The sequence below is a fragment of the Sinocyclocheilus grahami genome, unplaced genomic scaffold (assembly GCF_001515645.1).
Source record: "Sinocyclocheilus grahami isolate Dianchi unplaced genomic scaffold, SAMN03320097.WGS_v1.1 scaffold218.1, whole genome shotgun sequence".
In the NCBI taxonomy this organism is placed as follows: Eukaryota; Metazoa; Chordata; class Actinopteri; order Cypriniformes; family Cyprinidae; genus Sinocyclocheilus; species Sinocyclocheilus grahami.
In genome coordinates this window covers 608,179-626,929 of record NW_015505397.1, presented here as the reverse complement: position 1 = coordinate 626,929, position 18,751 = coordinate 608,179, and the positions used below count along the sequence as shown (strand labels likewise).

Below are 18,751 nucleotides of genomic sequence, written 5' to 3'. Positions count from 1 at the left end.
ATAGATAGATAGATAGATAGATAGATAGATAGATAGATAGATAGATAGATAGATAGATAGATAGATAGATAGATAGATAGATCTTTGAATTACTATTCAGTAAATTCCTCTTCCTGTCATTCAAGTTCAGCTTCCTAATATATTCCTAATATATGTTCAGCAAAAATAAATCAGGCAAAATATGGTTTTATGTCTGAGAGTAAATATTTATGGCCAGTAAACTTACTTTCTTTGCTCCAGTGGCAGGTTTGACAAAATCATAATTTTTTGGAAGGTGTGTGTGTGTGTGTGTGTGTTTTCAGGACAGTGTGGTGACGGGACGCTGCATCTGCGGCTCCTGAATATCGATCGCCGCACGCAGAGATGCCAGAGAGTATTTGATAAAGTGTGTGTGCATGTGTGTGTGTGTGAGAGAGTGTGTGTGTGTGTGTGAATGATGACACAAGAGAGGCTCAGAAAGACAAAATCAAAGTCAGGAGTAACGGAGTGTGAAAGAGAAGAGAGAAGATGAGTACAGGGCTCGAACGGAGCTGATGAAGAGATCAACAGAGGCTCTCAGTGTGTGTGTGTGTGTGTGTTTTTGTGTTTGTGTGTGTGTGTGTGTGTGTGTTTTAGCGCGCGTATGTGAAAATGAAGAAAGTGGAACATCTAGCTGTGTGCTGATGAACCGTAGCAAAGATCAACAAAAGACCTCAAGAACACAATACTCAAGGAGTGTTTGTGTGTGTGTGTGAAGACAAGGTGCCCTTACAGAAAAGCACTGTGGCCGTACCATAATGATGTATCAGATGATGTACACAATAAAAATTTAACTACACTGTAAAAGAAAAAAATGTTTAAGTTGTAAATAAAACAAAGATTATTGGGGTATGTTTTACAAGAAAACTATTAGTTTATTTTCATGAAAAAAAAAAGATCAAAATTTTAGACAAAATTAACTGTTGGATTTTTAGTCATTTACTTTGGTATGTCCATCTAAAAAAAAGTGATATTTAGAGATGTATTATTAGTGCAGCATAATTATTTATTATTATTGTGATATTTCATATTTACCATTAACTTATGGTACCATATATCCCAGTATCTCAATGGTACAAAGTAATAATGTGTTAAATGTCAAAAAACATAGTAATATCATGGTATACCATATGGTATACAGAACTTTTTGTTAATGAATGCTATCTGATCCAATCCAAGGTCAAAAAGTGTCAAATCCAGCAGATCAATGAATCTAAATTCTTCTAAACACATCACAGAGCAAAGAGCCGTCATGCAGCCCACACTCCCCCACTCCAGAGGATTCAGAGACGGCAGACATGAAAGACGAGAGGAGGAGATTTGGCTTCAGATGTCTCTAACAGTTTGCTAAAATGAAAACAATCCTAATGAACGTAACGGCTGGGACGCAGGAAGAACTGCAATTATTCAGTCAAATATCCCAAACTATCTTCAGTTACTCTCATAATTAAACACAGACACTTTGTTCCTCATTAGGTCTGTTGTGTGTGTGTGTGTGTGTGTGTGTGCGTACGTGCGTGCGTGTGTGCATGAAATAAATGAGTAGTGTTGTATGATAATGTTCATCTGTTAGAGGCTAATGGGGGTCATTAGCATTTTTGACCAACAAAACTCTTCTCACACACACACACATACACACACACACACACACAAAGCACTTTCCACAATGCTAAAGAATTAAATAAACTAATAAACTATTATTTACAGTATTAAAAAATTCAGAAGATGATTGGAATACATTTTACGAGAAAAAAAAAATCTGTCTTTTTACTTCAAAATTTCACATTTAATTTAATTTAATTTAATTTAATTTAAATCTGTTACTTGCTTTCTTTGTAATTATTTGTGAAATTTACTAGCAATTTCTCAGTTAAAATTGTTTCAATGCAGATTCTACACCATTTTCTTCAGTGTAACAAATTTAAATTTCATGAAAAGTAGGTCATTTTAAAAGCATCAGATGTCGGTCTAATAAGGGTTATTCTGGACTGTCCCTCTTCTAACTAATATATAATGGCTTTTCATAAGTGGTTTTAGATTTAAGAGTAACTTTTAAATAAGTCATATAAGGTCTGTGGTTAATGTTATTTCAAGAGACTTTCACATTTTTTCTAAAACGTAAATAACACCTCATTTCAATAGTGATTTATCACGCATTTAAATTTAAACTTTTATGGCGTTAGTTCCAATGTATCAAACTTATTTTTGAAAAGCACAACCATTTTAAAATGTACACTTTAGATCTTGACAACGTTGTAGAACAAAACTGAAAATTTTCATCATGTACAGTTAACGTCTAGGTTACTTGTGTAACCCTCGTTCCCTGAAGGAGGGAACGGAGACGTTACGTCAGTGACTGACTCGCCCGAGAGCCCAATCCCCTTCGAGTGTTAACTAAACAAGCCAATGACAGTTGGCGTGCGTGTTGCGCGCCACTTACCTGGCTCCACTGCTGGGCAGGGGGCTCGTGAGGAGGCGTAGCGTCCTTGAACTGAACCCTGCTGCCCATTAGTGAAGGGAGAGGGGGCCGGCCGTGTGGAGACTGGGTCTCGTGCACCGCCGTCCTCACCCTCTTGGGACCCGGAGGCAAAGGAAACTGCTCTTTTATTGAAGTTTTGGGTACAAACGGGAACATAAGATTATCCACCCGGCCCTCCTCCGGGGGAAGGAACTTTTATACCCGCGCTGCGGGGCGGGGTGCGCGTGGCGAAACACACACGCTAACTGTCATTGGCTTGTTTAGTTAACACTCGAAGGTGATCTCGGGCGAGATCCCAATTCGTCAGTCACTGATGTAACGTAGAACGTGACTGACTGAATGGGAACCACAAATATTATTTCACTCTTACATGTTCTTAATTTTAGCACTTAATGATAGCATAAAACAAAATGATGTGATGACAGCATAAAACTAAATAAAAATAGTTGCCTAATAAAATAAAATGAAAATAAATAACAAACAACATTAACACCAGTGTTTAGAATTGTATTTATTTGTTGATGTTTTGATTTATTGATGTTTTTACTTATATAAAATGATTTTTAATTACATAAAAATTAGTGATAGAAAATAAAGAATTCACATAAATCAGGGTTTTAAACTAAATGTAGACATCTATCTATCTATCTATCTATCTATCTATCTATCATCTATCTATCTATCTATCTACTTTTTATTAAATATTTATTTCCATTAAAGTTTTAGTTCTTCAAGTTAAACTATATTAAATTAAGAAATCTTGCATTGACAACTAGCTGAAATATTTATTTTTTAATTAAATATTTAGTTATATATTTTTGCAGTTAATGTTTATTTTATTTCAAGTAGCTAAACTGCTTTTTTTAATGGTTTTAATTTTTTTGTATAATAACCCTGGGGCTAAGAACCTCTTTTCTCTGACCATTTGCTGAAAATAATAATACTTAATTCATTATTTGTGCAAGAAACACACACACAGTGTTTGGGTCAGAGGAGACAGGCAGCTTTGAGTCGGTCTCATAAAAGAAAAGAAGCTTAACAGAGAACAAGATATGAACTACAAGACACACAGAGAGCTTATCAAAGAGCAAAAGAAAGGAAGACGAACACTTAAGACGAGGAGGAGATTACAGAGGAATAAAGTGATAATAATAGGCGCTTCAGGAAGAGAACCAGCGAGACAGAGCGAGACTTTAATCAGCTGCATGTGACATATGGGGGATTTTGTTAACCCTCATTAATATTCGTAATAGTCGTGTTGGGTTATTGGAGTCTCTGAGCATAAGATGGACGTGAACTTTAAGAGTGCCTCTCTGCTTTCTCCTGTTGACTAGCATTCTTGAATACAGACACACACATGTGTTGGAAAGTAACTCAGTTGTGGTTACTATTCAAAAGTTTAGATGTTTTCACAACAACAACAAAAAGTAACAAGCTGCTCTTTCCAACCAGTATCATAATAAAATATATTTTTACCACATATTGCACACACGGCTTTACAGTCATATGAACTCAGTCAATAATCTATCGAGGATGAAATAAATACATATTTTCATAAATATGTATAAATAATTATATAAATAAATACATGTAATAAATCACTCATTTAATGAGGACATTAGTAAATATATTACTTGTAAATAAATTAAATGCATGAACTGTTCGAAAATTAACTGGATCATTTATTTATCATTTGCATTTCTTTCTTTCTTTCTTTGTAATTTCTGCAAGTTTCATCCTCCATAAATGCTTTTTAAAATACAAAAAGACATTTGTTACCTTTTGTTACAAAATATTTGATTATGAACTTTGGTTATTCACACTGTTTTCTAGTTTTATTATTTTATCTGTTTAAATACTGTTATAATGTGCACTCAGAAAATGGTTGCACTAGTTGCACTAGCTAACGGGACTGCACGGAGGCAGGACTACTCAAAAACTATTGTTTCCAGTTACATTTTTCAATTGTAAAAATAAATTATTTGCAATTAGCCATGATTTATTTATTTTGTGTGCAAAAGAGTCCAATAACACAAAGATAAATTGAATAGCGCTACAGTCAACAAGACCTCAATTTTTTTTCCCCAAATTACTTTTCACTACTTTGTGTATAAAACTTTTATAATGAGAGTAAAATTACTGAGTGCACCTTTACTATCGCCATATTAATTGAGATTTTCTTGCACAAGATAAATACTACTATAAATGAAAATAGAAGAAGTGTCATCTGATAACGGCCTCTTTCATACCTTCAATGCAATTAGCTACTTTTTTTTGTGTAAATCCAGAGTGTGCAACTTGACATTTAAAAGGATATTTCCCGTCATCAATTATTCACCCTTAAGTTGTTCCAAACCTGTATGATTTTCCGCTAAGCACTGTTGAGGACAAAAGAAGATATTTTGAAGAGTGTTGGTAATCAAACAGTTGACAGTAGCCATTGACTTCCTCAGTATTTTTATTTCCATACTATGGAATTCAATGGCTACCGTCAACTGTTTGGTTACCAACATTCTACAAAATATTCTTTTGTGGGTGAACCATCCCTTTAACTGCTTTCCGAGTAGCTTAATAAGCTGCAGCACATGCACATTCAGTCTAATGTATTTTACACACATCTTTCTTCTTTCTCAGTCAGGTAAACGACGAATTTGGAGACAAAGTGACACTGGATCAAGACCTAGACGGACGTAAAAAATGGATTTATGACCAATGCGATTATTTCTATTGCCGTGGAATACAATTTTCCAAAACACACAGAGGAATAATTATCTTTGTTTTAGATAGTATGCTTACAAACAAAGGCCACACCTCCTACAGTTCCTCCTCAGGGGGCTGAGCCAATCATCAGAGGTCATGGGCCGAAGGGCAGCTGACACATCCAATGCGGTGCCGGCACTAGAAGTGCCTCTAGCTGGTGGGCGGGCCGTCCTGTCTCAAAAATGGGGCCCTTTGTGCAGTGTTGGCGTCCAAACGTCGCCGGGCCTCCGCTCACTTCCGTCATTGAAGAAGAAGACTCAAACGGTCAGTACAGCCAACGGACCAACTGCCGAAACCATGTCACTGGATCGGGCGAGGCATTGTGAAGTTAACGGAAGGCACGTTGTCAAGGCGGCGTCCAGGAACCATGTAGCACAGGACAGGACGTCCCATGAGAGCGAGGTGTACTGTCAAATCAAAGCCAATCCAAACCAATCCGGGCCAAGAGGGAGTTTAAAAAGAACCCCTCAGTATGTTAACGGAAGTATTGTTGCGCCTGAGGTGGTGGGTGGAGTTTGCAGCGAAGGGGCGGAGTCAGAGGAAGCGAGACGGCAGAGTCAAACAATGACACGTGAATGTAGGCGGGGTCAGTCGCTGAAAGGGGAGGCCTCCAGGCCAGCCGCCAGCTCGTACACCACACCCCCTCGCCCATGTCGCATGATGACATCATCACCCAGACTGTGCGCCAGCTGTGGGCGGAGGCAGTCTCAAGCACCACCCTGCATGGCACCTGCTTGTCGCAAACGAGCAGCCAGTCAGGTTCAAGCGAGCATAACGCTTCTGACGCCGCCGAGGAAAAGCTGTTCGCCTCGATTGGAGAAACAAAACTCCACGGTTGCACAGCCAACGTACGTGCAAATTCCCAATCACACAACGCCAAATACATGCTCTACCCCCGTACAATCCAACAAAAAAGATGCAAAAACAGAAGAATTTACGCAGTCTGAAAAGCTCAAAAACGACTTGACGAGGCACAAAATGCAACACACACAAACACGAGTCAAAACAGAATCAACCGCACAACACGCATCGCAAGACACAAAGGACAAGTGTGCGACCACGCAAACGCACAAATCCGCCACATCTAAACTGATTGGCTGTGAGTCCCAAACCACACCCACTGCTCCACCCAAGCAAGACTTGAAATCAATACAAGTCAAATGTAAACCAGCACCTCCAGAGTTTCTGATTGCCTCAGCGGCCGGGCCTAATCCACAACCCCCACCCCCCCCTCCACCAGAACTTAAAACTGATACGGAAACGGACTCTAAAGACACCCATCCACCTCCAACAGACAATATCCCACAATGCAATGGTGCACCTGGCGTTCTACACGGACTGCTGCAGAATGTAGAAGAAAACCTGCTGTATAATCAGGAAAAGATCAAAGTACTTCTCAATGTCATTCAGGACCTGGAGAGGAACAAAGCAATGAGTGAAGGGTGAGTGAGAGAGAGAGAGATTAAGGCTCTGGAGTTCATGAAAGCATGTTTGATTTGTGATTCCACACTTCCATCATCCCATAATTCCCCTGGTAACTGATGCATCCTGCGGCAACGCCTCGGGAATCTTGATCATCAATGGGACATAGACCCCCTACCGCTCCCAAACTCTCTCTCTCTCTCTCTCTCTCATCTGATGTCTTATTTTCTGTCTCATCTTCACTGCTACACCACCTAACGCATTTACACCCTTTCTCTTAATCTCTTAAGAGTTTCCCTCTCTTTTTTCTCCTCTATCCACAAGCACATGATTTCATCAGATCTGTCAGGATCGATCAGGAAAGTGACTGTTGTATGTTTTAAAGTGTTAATTTTCATTACATATTCAAGGACATTCAATAGAGGTCTGTATGCCTGTGGGATTCCCTCTGACCTTGATTTTATTTGCTGTGACACAGGACTACATTTCTGAGATGTAGAAAAACTCTACACAAGTTTCTATATACAGACTCGGTTTCGGGCGTTTTTGCAATACAAAAAAGGTCTGGAACAACATTTCCAGCACTTTCAATTCATTCAAAGATAAAATTCATAATATAAATATAAATGTACACAAACTGGACTGAAGCTTAATAACTAAATCTATAACAAAACAAGCACAGGCTACAATAAAGAATCTGTGATATTATTGAAAAGAATTCACTTCTTTTGTAATACCTGGAAATAACAAATAAAAATGCAGACGTGTGTAGGAAGAAAATCATTGTGGGTGGAAGTTGGGTGGAAAAGAACAGACCTCTAATTCAATGCTCTGTGTCCATGTCTCACATGTGTTCAAGTGTGTGTGTGTGTGTGTGTGTGCCGGTCTTCATACTTTCTTGTTTTTTCAGGCGTTGTTCTTACAGAACAGGTCAGGACATCAACAACTGCTCAACCTGCCAGAAAACAGCCTGCATCATATACAGGTAAACATCACCACAGCAGTCCACTTATGTCTATCATGTCGTATTTTTGCCTTTTATGACCTTTTTCCTCCCTGTCCAAGCCTTACAATTAAACAGGCTGATTTTGCTACTGTACTATATGCAAATGACCTCTGTTGTCAATGGCTAACCTTCACATTAACAATGAAAACGGTACCATAAAGTAGTCAGAAGTGGTGCACACATGAAAACACATTAATTGCATGATTTTTATCAACATCAAGCATTTCACACTAATCAAAGCCCAGTAACAACCACATGCAAACATGCCAAATTGGAGTCTTTTTTAATTTTGTGGGTTTTTTTGGAGTGGTGTTTTTGCTATTATGTCGGTTAGAGGCTGACAAAACCTCACTTTACACTGTGACTCTTCAGACTTTCAGCAACAGCACTCAACACTGCACAGAGAGCATTAGCGGGTGTCACACAGGACATACTGTGCTAAAAACAGGTTGACGGTGACTGAATAGAGCAGAACACAGGAGTCTAAAAGCCATGTTAAAAATGCAACACTCATGCAGAGAGATGAGACATCCATCTGATGCATATGTACTGTACATACTATAGATCAACTATTAAAAATATAGACCAGAATTTGCTCCATCAGAGTTTTGTACTGTGAATGTCAGACTTGGTCTACATAGTATTTAACCCTGTAAAGCCTGACAAATGATATAACAGTCTGAAATACATATGAAGAGTTCATTTACAAAAACCGATAAACGCCACTTTCAGAAAAAAAGCATTGCCGTGCATTATTCTCAACATATAGCGCGATCTGAACCCTAAACACATTTTGTCCACTTTCAAGGCATCGCGAGTTCACGTTTTACTGCAGAAGCCGACTTGCGCCCTTGTTGTTTTTGAACAGAGGCCGATAAGTCCATTTTAACGAATCAGCGTGCTGTATTCAGGTCAGGTGACAAGGCTACTTTCACTTTGAAAAGATGTGCTAGCTGAAAGGAGTTTCGTCAAAGCTGACTAAAAGTGATCAAGGATGGATAATTTCGACAAACTTGATGAACCTGTGATATCTTCTTCAGGGCGAAAAAGGAAAATAAAAGCTGAAACATTTTCACGGAAGCTTGCAAAAGCAGCACGTTACAATGGTGAGGGAAAAGCTGTCACTTTGAAAAGATGTGCTAGCTGAAAGGAGTTTCGTCAAAGCTGACTAAAAGTGATCAAGGATGGATAATTTCGACAAACTTGATGAACCTGTGATATCTTCTTCAGGGCGAAAAAGGAAAATAAAAGCTGAAACATTTTCACGGAAGCTTGCAAAAGCAGCACGTTACAATGGTGAGGGTGGGTGGAAGTTGGGTGGAAAAGAACAGACCTCTAATTCAATGCTCTGTGTCCATGTCTCACATGTGTTCAAGTGTGTGTGTGTGTGTGTGTGTGCCGGTCTTCATACTTTCTTGTTTTTTCAGGCGTTGTTCTTACAGAACAGGTCAGGACATCAACAACTGCTCAACCTGCCAGAAAACAGCCTGCATCATATACAGGTAAACATCACCACAGCAGTCCACTTATGTCTATCATGTCGTATTTTTGCCTTTTATGACCTTTTTCCTCCCTGTCCAAGCCTTACAATTAAACAGGCTGATTTTGCTACTGTACTATATGCAAATGACCTCTGTTGTCAATGGCTAACCTTCACATTAACAATGAAAACGGTACCATAAAGTAGTCAGAAGTGGTGCACACATGAAAACACATTAATTGCATGATTTTTATCAACATCAAGCATTTCACACTAATCAAAGCCCAGTAACAACCACATGCAAACATGCCAAATTGGAGTCTTTTTTAATTTTGTGGGTTTTTTTGGAGTGGTGTTTTTGCTATTATGTCGGTTAGAGGCTGACAAAACCTCACTTTACACTGTGACTCTTCAGACTTTCAGCAACAGCACTCAACACTGCACAGAGAGCATTAGCGGGTGTCACACAGGACATACTGTGCTAAAAACAGGTTGACGGTGACTGAATAGAGCAGAACACAAAAGCCATGAAGCCATGTTAAAAATGCAACACTCATGCAGAGAGATGAGACATCCATCTGATGCATATGTACTGTACATTCAACTATTAAACTATTAAAAATATAGACCAGAATTTGCTCCATCAGAGTTTTGTACTGTGAATGTCAGACTTGGTCTACATAGTATTTAACCCTGTAAAGCCTGACAAATGATATAACAGTCTGAAATACATATGAAGAGTTCATTTACAAAAACCGATAAACGCCACTTTCAGAAAAAAAGCATTGCCGTGCATTATTCTCAACATATAGCGCGATCTGAACCCTAAACACATTTTGTCCACTTTCAAGGCATCGCGAGTTCACGTTTTACTGCAGAAGCCGACTTGCGCCCTTGTTGTTTTTGAACAGAGGCCGATAAGTCCATTTTAACGAATCAGCGTGCTGTATTCAGGTCAGGTGACAAGGCTACTTTCACTTTGAAAAGATGTGCTAGCTGAAAGGAGTTTCGTCAAAGCTGACTAAAAGTGATCAAGGATGGATAATTTCGACAAACTTGATGAACCTGTGATATCTTCTTCAGGGCGAAAAAGGAAAATAAAAGCTGAAACATTTTCACGGAACCTTGCAAAAGCAGCACCTTACAATGGTGAGGGAAAAGCTCTGTGTATTGTGTGTAATCACATCCATACAGTTTATGATCACAACAACAACAACGTTTTTCAGGCATCTACATTGTCATCTGAGGAGATTACAAAAATTAAACAAGTGGGGGTTTTTTTACTCTAAAAACATGAAATGTGGAGTCATCTGCCTTTGCCAAAAAATGACTGTTGGACTTATCTGCCTTTGCTATAAAACAAACTTTTAATATGTAAAAAAAAAAAAACATACTTTAAATTAACTTTAATTTTGTAAATTACCTGTATTTGTTTAAGTTATTATTACTTAATCAAAACAACCCAACTGCAGTTTGATGGATATTACTTGGAATGCGCAATAAAAAAACGTGATTTCTGAAAAAAAAAAAAAAAAAGAGTTGTTGGTTTTCACAAATTAACTCTACATATATAGTTTTTTAAATTGGAACAGTTAGTTAATCCTTTAGATGAAATATGTAAAAAAAAATACTTGTTGAGTATCATTTGATACATCAGGTGTTTATGGCTCATATAGTATGATATATTAAGAATTTGAAGAAAAGCAGCTCAATGTTATTCAGAGAAACAAAGTGAGCAAAAATAAGCAATTTGGTGCAGATGCTGATATTTATATGAACAAAAAGTGATGAAGTTCTGATGCTTGAAATTTAAATCAATGAGATCTTTATAAAAATATAGCAAATACTTACATAAAATGATATAAATATCAGTTGTCACTCTATATCTCCAATAATATGTCTTAAATGATATTCAAATGCTTAGTTTATGATCAAAACATATATTGCAATGCCAGAAAATGATTATTGAAAGATGAACAAATAAATGTTCCTCAAAAGCCTGATGATCATATTTGATACTCACTGATTGTTCTGAAAAAAATGATCAAGCAAAGCTAAGCTGCTTCAGTCCAGTAAGTGTTCAACTTGAAATATTACTAACAACATAAAAGTAATTCTTATGTTTACTTGATAAAAAATCAGCAATGATTTCACAGCAAAAAGACACATGAAGCACGAGCTGAAGGTGGACGTTTGTACAATTAAACTAAAAACCTTTTACTTGCTAAAAAGCCTAAATATCAATCAGACAATAGAAGACATGTAGTAGATTGAGTACAACAGGTTTATCAGCAACGCTTTGATCATGATGATCATTTAGAGGCCCTATTTGTGTATCAAATATTATACAGTAGACTTCACAGGGTTAAAACTCTACTCAAGAAAATCCATTTTCCATGACCCATTTAGAATATTATAAATCGTGCGCAGAGCCACATCTGAGTTATGAGTCTTCTGCAGGGCAGAAACAGACAGAAATTCACCAGGAGACCATAAGAATGATTTAAGAGTTGCATCAATATCCTACAGCAGATCAAAACATTCAACGGCCAGCAGAAACCTATGAGCATCCACTCTGTGCAAAAGAAACAGATTGTATCACTGCTTGCTAAATCAAGCATCATTATTACTATTTATCATAGTTAGGGTTACACTTGCCTAGATGTGAGTGTGTTTTTGTAGGTGTGTGATGTATTTATTAGAGTCAGCTGGTTTGTATGTTTGTTATAATCGAGGGACCGTGAGCTGAAGCTCCCATTCAACCATAATGAAGCCCTGAGGGACGGACACACACACACACACGTATCATAAAGCCAGAGAAAAATGTAAACCTGTGTGATATCCCTCCTGTCACACAAACACACACACACACATGTTCAGCACTGGATGAAATTCCCTCGACTCTTTTATCTCCCTTCCTTTTTTTCCTGTTGGGATAAACTATTCCCGTACTATGAAGAGCTAATCGCACAATAATGCATGTTTCCAGCACTCACAGTGAGGTAAAGCCTCGGGAATCAATTAAGAGAGATGGATTTCCCATTGAAGTTTAATCTCATGACAATACAGTCTGACAAAGCCAGGAACACACACACACAGGTTCTGTTCCAAATGCTATCAAGCTGCTTTGCTGTCTACATAGGCAGCTTCCTTTTAAGGCAGCATCCTAACTGATGTGACTGATTTGGAGCACCCTAATAGGCAGAAACTCTGTGTCATACAAATAGTGCTCCTCATATGAAATGCACAGTAGGCTTGACAAGTTTCTTTAATCTGCTCCTTCATGCATGCATTCATTAATTTGTTCATGCATTCATTCTTTCTTTCATTCACACATTAATTAATTTGATCATGCATACATATATTTGTACACGCATGTATTTATTAATTTGCTTTTGAGTTCATGCATTCATTCATTCATGCGTTCATGCTTGCATGTGTTCATTCATGCATTCATTCATTTGTGTTTATAAATTCGTTCATTAATTTGATCGCGCATGCATATATTTGTTCATGCGTGCATTCGAGTGTGCATGTGTTCATGCATTCATTCATTTGCTTGTGTTCATGCATTCCTTTATTTGCTTATGCATTCATGCTTTCATTCATATACTCAGGTGTTTGTTCATGCAATCTTGCATTCTTTCATTAGTTTATGAGTTCATGCATTCATGCATCTATTTATGATTTTGTCCATGCATTTGTGCATTCATGCATTCGCTCATGCGTTCATTCATTAGGTTTAGTGTTTATGCATTCATTCATTCATGCATGCATTCATTCATTAGTTTATGAGTTCATGCATTAATATACGATTGAATTATTGATTCATTCATAGAGGGTGCATTAATGCTAACATTTTAGCCTTCACACTACAGATAATGTTCTAACAAAATCCAAATTTAGAACAGTTTTTACTGTACCAATTTTTTTATGGACACATGAACTTTGCATATATAGCCTAAATGACTTGGCTCATTTCAAACGCAATAAGCAATACGTTTAAGGGTTCATTATAAAAAGATTGGTATCTTAAAAAATGTTAAAAACTTAAATTACGTTAAACCATTCCCTCTAGTATGAAGCCTGAAATGTTAGCTTTAATGAACCCTCAGTAGTGGTTGAGAAAGAAGCATTTCTATATGTTCCGCTGTGTTGTTAAATTATGTTTGCGATTTAAATTTTGTTGCGTTGTGTACTACAGGGCCACCACGTCAGAGACAAAACTTTATAATAAAATCACTACAATAACATTAAACAATGCATTTAAGGCAAGGTAAAAAGACGTAGAGCTGCTGTCTGTTTCAGTGAAGACAGGCCAATATCTATAACTTTAACTCAAGTTTAAGCTTCAATAACATTCAAATTAGCACTAAAGTCTGACAACAAGAGTCATTAATATGTCTGGCTCATTTTCCCAGAAGATAACTTTTTTTATTTATTTAAATTGTGTAATTGTGTATCTGCTATAAATGAACTTTTGCCAACTTTTCAGAGTACAATAACATGAAGATGATCTCAAAGCTAAAAGAAATGGTCTAAAAGCTACACAAATCTGGATTTCAAGCCATTTTTAAGAGTCCAGAGCAACATCTAAGCAAAAAAAAAAAAAAAAACATTTTCCTTTGGGTTTGCGCTCATGGATGCAGTGTGATTTATAGTGCTAGATTTCCTTTGACTCATGATTTCTGGAAAATAATATTGATGAACAAGATTTTTCCATGTCTGAAAGTGCAGACTCCAGCTTTGAGCTTACTGAGTGAACTCCCTTCCCTTAAAAGATCCGTTCATCACAAATTCTGCTTCCATACTTCTTTATCTCTCCCCTTCTCCCTGTCTTGATGCCTCATCCTCTAGGGATGACGAAAAGTTGAGATGGGCTTGGTTATAGTGCTCTTTAAAATACAGAAATGCACACTTTTATTTCCGTCGTGTTCTTTGCCCATGCAAACCTCAGGAGGTTGCTCTGCAGTTACTAGACTGAGTCAAAAGAGCCTCTATGACCCTCTCAATTAATAATTTATGTCTTTATATTTATGTCTTTGACATACATCTGCACAAACGTTATGTGACAAAGAGTTAAAGGTCTCACTAACACAGAGTCTGATCAATAATAAAAGTGATGCAAGCACTACTGATGACAAAAAAAGCATACTCAATTGAACTGCTAAAAAAAAAAAACTCCTCAGTGTTGATGAATTTGCATGGTGCACTGATCATATACATGTAAATGTGTCATCTGGATATGCAAATCAGAGACATCACCTAGCAATTTCTAGTGACAAATGATGCCCTCTGAAATGACAGCAACACTGAAAAACAGATTTATAGCTGGCAAAAAAGCGGTTGAGTTTCAAATGCAATACAGAAATAACTAGATTTGTATTTCCTGAACAAAAGGAGAGTTTGAGATTAAGGTTTTAGTTCTGCCTGTGAAATGCTACATCACAGATGCTTTACACTAAGTGATACTAAGCATCATTTTTTAATCTCAACTGAGCGTCAACATATACAATCTGTGCTGTATAAATGCAACTACAGATGGTTGAACTATGGAAGCTTGTTTTCGCCATGGTCATTTTTGATCTCACAATTGGGACTCTTTGCAATTCTGAGAAAAATCAGAATCGCAAGATATAAAGGCAGAATTGTGAGAAATAATGTCTGAATTGTAAGCCATAAAGTCAGAATTGCGAGAAAAAAGACAGAAATGCATGATGTAAACTCAGAATTGCAAGAAAAAGTCAGAAATGTGAGATGTTAACTTAGAATTGCAAGAAAAAAGTAAGAATTCTCAGTTCTCATAATTTTGACTTTTTTCTCAGAATTGCGAGTTTATATCTTGCAGTTCTCAGTTTATATCTCACAATTCTGAATTATGAGGAAAACAATCTGAATTGTTTGATAAAAAGTCCTGTAGCAGAAACAAGCTTCCATTTTAAACAGATACATTAAAAGCAATAACAATCATCACTATTCACTATGCAAAACAGTTGTAAGAAAGTTGTCCAAACGCAGTTCACTCTGAAATAATATAATGATCTAGAAAAGAAATGCAATAGCACAATCCCTGCAGGACAGGTGTATTTTGCATTCAATGTCCAACAACAAGCTGTTGGTGAACACACTGCGTTTATCTCCGTCTGTCATTATGGGGTTTGTTAACCTTCAGTATATTCTCTGTCAGTCTGTATTATTCTCTCATCCCTTTACCTCCATCTTTTGCTCATCACGTTCCCTTTTTTCTCTCTTTCTCTCTAACTCACTTAGTTGCTGGGAAATTGCAGGCAGGATTGTGGCTACACTGTAAATAGAGGGCATAACGCCTAACACACACACACACACATCTTCATGCTGCTAGACTGCAGTCAGATGAAATGGTCAGTTTGATGCAGTTGTCATAATAGTTCATCTCAGCTGCCTTGGCTCCAGAAGTATTTGTCTCATTCATTTATGCACTGGGATTAAAAAAAAACAAAACATCACAAAGACCTTTAAATCATTGACCCAAACTAACCAGATAAACTTTCACTTTAAAAACAAACAAAACATTTTTTTAAATTGCAAAGATTGTTTATTTAAACTCATGAAGCACTGCGAATGACGATTTTAAAAGTTGGTGTCAGTAAGCCTCTTTTTTTTTTTTAAAGAAAGAAATTAATATTTTTTAGTCAGCAAGGATGCATTATCAAACGTGAATGTAAAGACATTTATAATGTTATAAAAGATTTCTATTTCAAATAAATGTTGTTTTTTTAAACTTTCTATTCATCAAAGAATCCTGAAAAGTTTCCACAAAAATATGAAGCAGCACAACTGTTTTCAACATGATAATCAGAAATGTTTCTTGAGCAGCAAATCAGCATATTAGAATGATTTCTGAAGGATCATGTGACACTGAAGACTGGAGTAACGATGCTGAAAATTCAGCTTTGATCACAGGAATAAATTATATTTGTAAAAAATATTTCAATTGAAATATTTTAGGTTATTTTAAATTGTAATAATATTTCACAATTTTACTGTTTTTACTGTATTTTTAATTAAATAAATGCAGCCTTGGTGAGCAGAAGAGGCTTCTTTCAAAGATATATGGTGGGTCTCTTTGGGACTGTGTGATTTTGGCTATTAAACATTATAAACAATTTTAAAAAAAGTCCTAGAGCAGAAGCAGCTGCAATGATTTAACTTCAGAGCTCAGTCTCTTGAAAGGTTTATACATTATCATTAAAAATCAATCTTTCTATGGAAAAAAAATGAATGAGACTTTAACTTCCAGAACCCAACTACTGCGTTGTGAAACTTGTAAGAAAATGAGATAAATGACGGACTGAGCAGAAGGACATAGAGAGCGAGAAACGCAGAAAGACTTTGAAAGTTTGAAGAATGTTTCTCCGTTTTTTACTCAGTGTCACCAAGTTTTCTTATTTTTCTCAACAAAAAAAAAACCCTCAGGTCATCCAAGATATAGTTAATTTTGATAAGTTTGTTGATGAAATGTAGCATTACATCACTTGCTCACCAATGGAATGTCTGCAGTGAATGGGTGCCGTCAGAATGAGAGTCCAAACAGCTGATAAAAACATCACAATAATCCACAAGTAATCCACACCACTCCAGTCCATCAATTAACATCTTGTGAAGTGAAAAACGGTTTGTTAGTAAGTAACAAACTCATCTACATCTTGAATGGCCTGAGGATGAGTACATTTTCAGCTAATTTTAATTTGAGAGTATACACACACACATATACACACACAAAAAAAAACAAGAAAATAGAATAGAAAAAATAGAAAGCTAGTGTTTGTTTGTTTTTTGTGTTTAAAAAAAAAAAAAAGAAGAAGATAAAGTAGATTAAGTAGAATTAAAATATAACTATTCCTTTAATCTCTCATTGCATAATTAATATGATTTATTTTTATATTTAGTTCTACCCTAATATCTATTTCTGTATTTCTAGTGTGGAGCACGACTTCCGTGTGCAGGAGGGACGATTTCAAAGCATTCTGGAAGCCTTGGATGAAGCAGAGTACGATGTTCCCGCCCCCGTCCCAAAGCCCGCCCACATACAACCTCGAACCAAGAGCCGCGTCAAGAAACTGCGAAAGAAGTGTTTCTGGTGGCTATAGAGAACCATCGCCATGGAGATCTACCGCAGCTTAGATTGTATAATTACTTCCGTTTGCATTCATGGAAAATGCCACCAGCATCACTGCTGTCATAGAGATGTGGTTACAATGTTGGAAAGTAAAACTTTTGGACCATGAGCTTCATAATACAGTCCAGGATAAAGAATTTGTTCAAACAGTTGCTCCTACTGAACGGATTACGCTTTGAAATAATTGTTACATTGTGATGAAATTCTCAAAGCCCAGGCTGAACCAAAAGCTCGACTGACATCCTGAAAACTTGAGGACAATTTAAAACCCAAGGAGAACCACAAGACCTCGCGTCTAACCAGTCAATAAATCTCCTTCATAGTGTCTGACAGAGGCGGAATGCAGTCGATATCCCTCTACGCTGATGGACGGCGTGTTATCCTGATGGAGATTCTGTCTCATCTCCTCATCACCGTTCTCTGACCTTTGTGTGCGGATAGCTTTCGTCCCCGACTAATGAATGTCTAACGCTCTGTTCCCAAACCTAGTGATCTGCCTACATGCACAGCACTTTAAGCAACTGGTAGTTGAGCTCCCCTTGCAAAGGCAGTTCCAAATTAGGCCGTTTTATAAGATACAACTACACTGCATTGTCCTAATTGGTAGCATCCAAGTTGTTACAATTACTGTTTAAATTAATGGTTCACCCAAAAATGGAAATTTGCTGAAAATTTACTCAGCCTCAGTCCATCAAAGATGTAGATGAGTTTGTTTCTTCATGGGAACAGATTTGGAGAAATGTAGCATTACATCACTTGCTCACTAATGGATCCTCTGCAGTGAATGGGAGTCCAAACAGCTGATAAAAACATCACAATAATCCACAAGTAATCCACATGACTCCAGTCCATCAATTCATGTATTGTGGAAAGCTGTGTGTTTGTGAGAAACAAATCCATCATTAAGATGTTTTTAACTTCTAGCTTCTGGTTCTGGCCAAACAATGAGTCCATAATCTATAATAAGCTTCCTCCAGTGAAAAGGTCCATCCCCTGTTGTCCTCTCACATCAAAATCCAGACACATATTTGATTAGAACTCTTTTGGGCTGTTTTTGCTCGAAAACAGTTATCTGTGCATATTTCTCTTCCGATCCAGATGAGATGACTTTTTCACTGGAGGAAGCAATATTATGAATTATGGACTGTTGTTTTTAGCCGGAAAACAATGGTTTGAAGTCAAAACCATGGATTGATTTCTTACTAGCGTGCAGATTTTCACTTCACAAGATGTTAATTGAGGGACTGGAGTCGTGTGAATTACTTGTGGATTATTGTGATGTTTTTATCAGCTGTTTGGACTCTCATTCTGACGGCACCCATTCACTGCAGATGATCCATTGGTGAGCAAGTGATGTAATGCTATATTTCTCCAAATCTGTTCCCATGAAGAAACAAACTCATCTACATCTTGGATGGACTGAGGGTG

At 37.1% G+C, this 18,751-nt stretch overlaps 2 protein-coding genes across 5 annotated transcripts in view; one reads left to right on the top strand and one right to left on the bottom strand.

Annotated features, from left to right (window-relative positions):
• The window catches only part of insyn2b (inhibitory synaptic factor family member 2B), a 25,408-nt gene extending 7,390 nt beyond the window's left edge, over positions 1 to 18,018 (top strand). Inside the window, exons 2-4 of one of the 3 annotated variants that reach the window (XM_016287070.1) lie at positions 5,136 to 6,699; positions 7,590 to 7,664; positions 17,126 to 18,018. In XM_016287070.1, the coding sequence (XP_016142556.1) occupies positions 5,354 to 6,699; positions 7,590 to 7,664; positions 17,126 to 17,294 (1,590 nt within the window). In that variant the 5' untranslated portion in view covers positions 5,136 to 5,353 and the 3' untranslated portion in view covers positions 17,295 to 18,018. Of the gene's footprint in view, positions 1 to 5,131; positions 7,052 to 7,589; positions 7,665 to 17,125 lie in introns of those variants that run through there. The other 2 variants (XM_016287069.1, XR_001610352.1) reach the window with 2 other exon arrangements.
• Positions 1 to 18,751, bottom strand: part of dock2 (dedicator of cytokinesis 2) — a 65,305-nt gene that overhangs the window by 44,857 nt on the left and 1,697 nt on the right. The gene's annotated exons all lie outside the window — the stretch shown is intronic.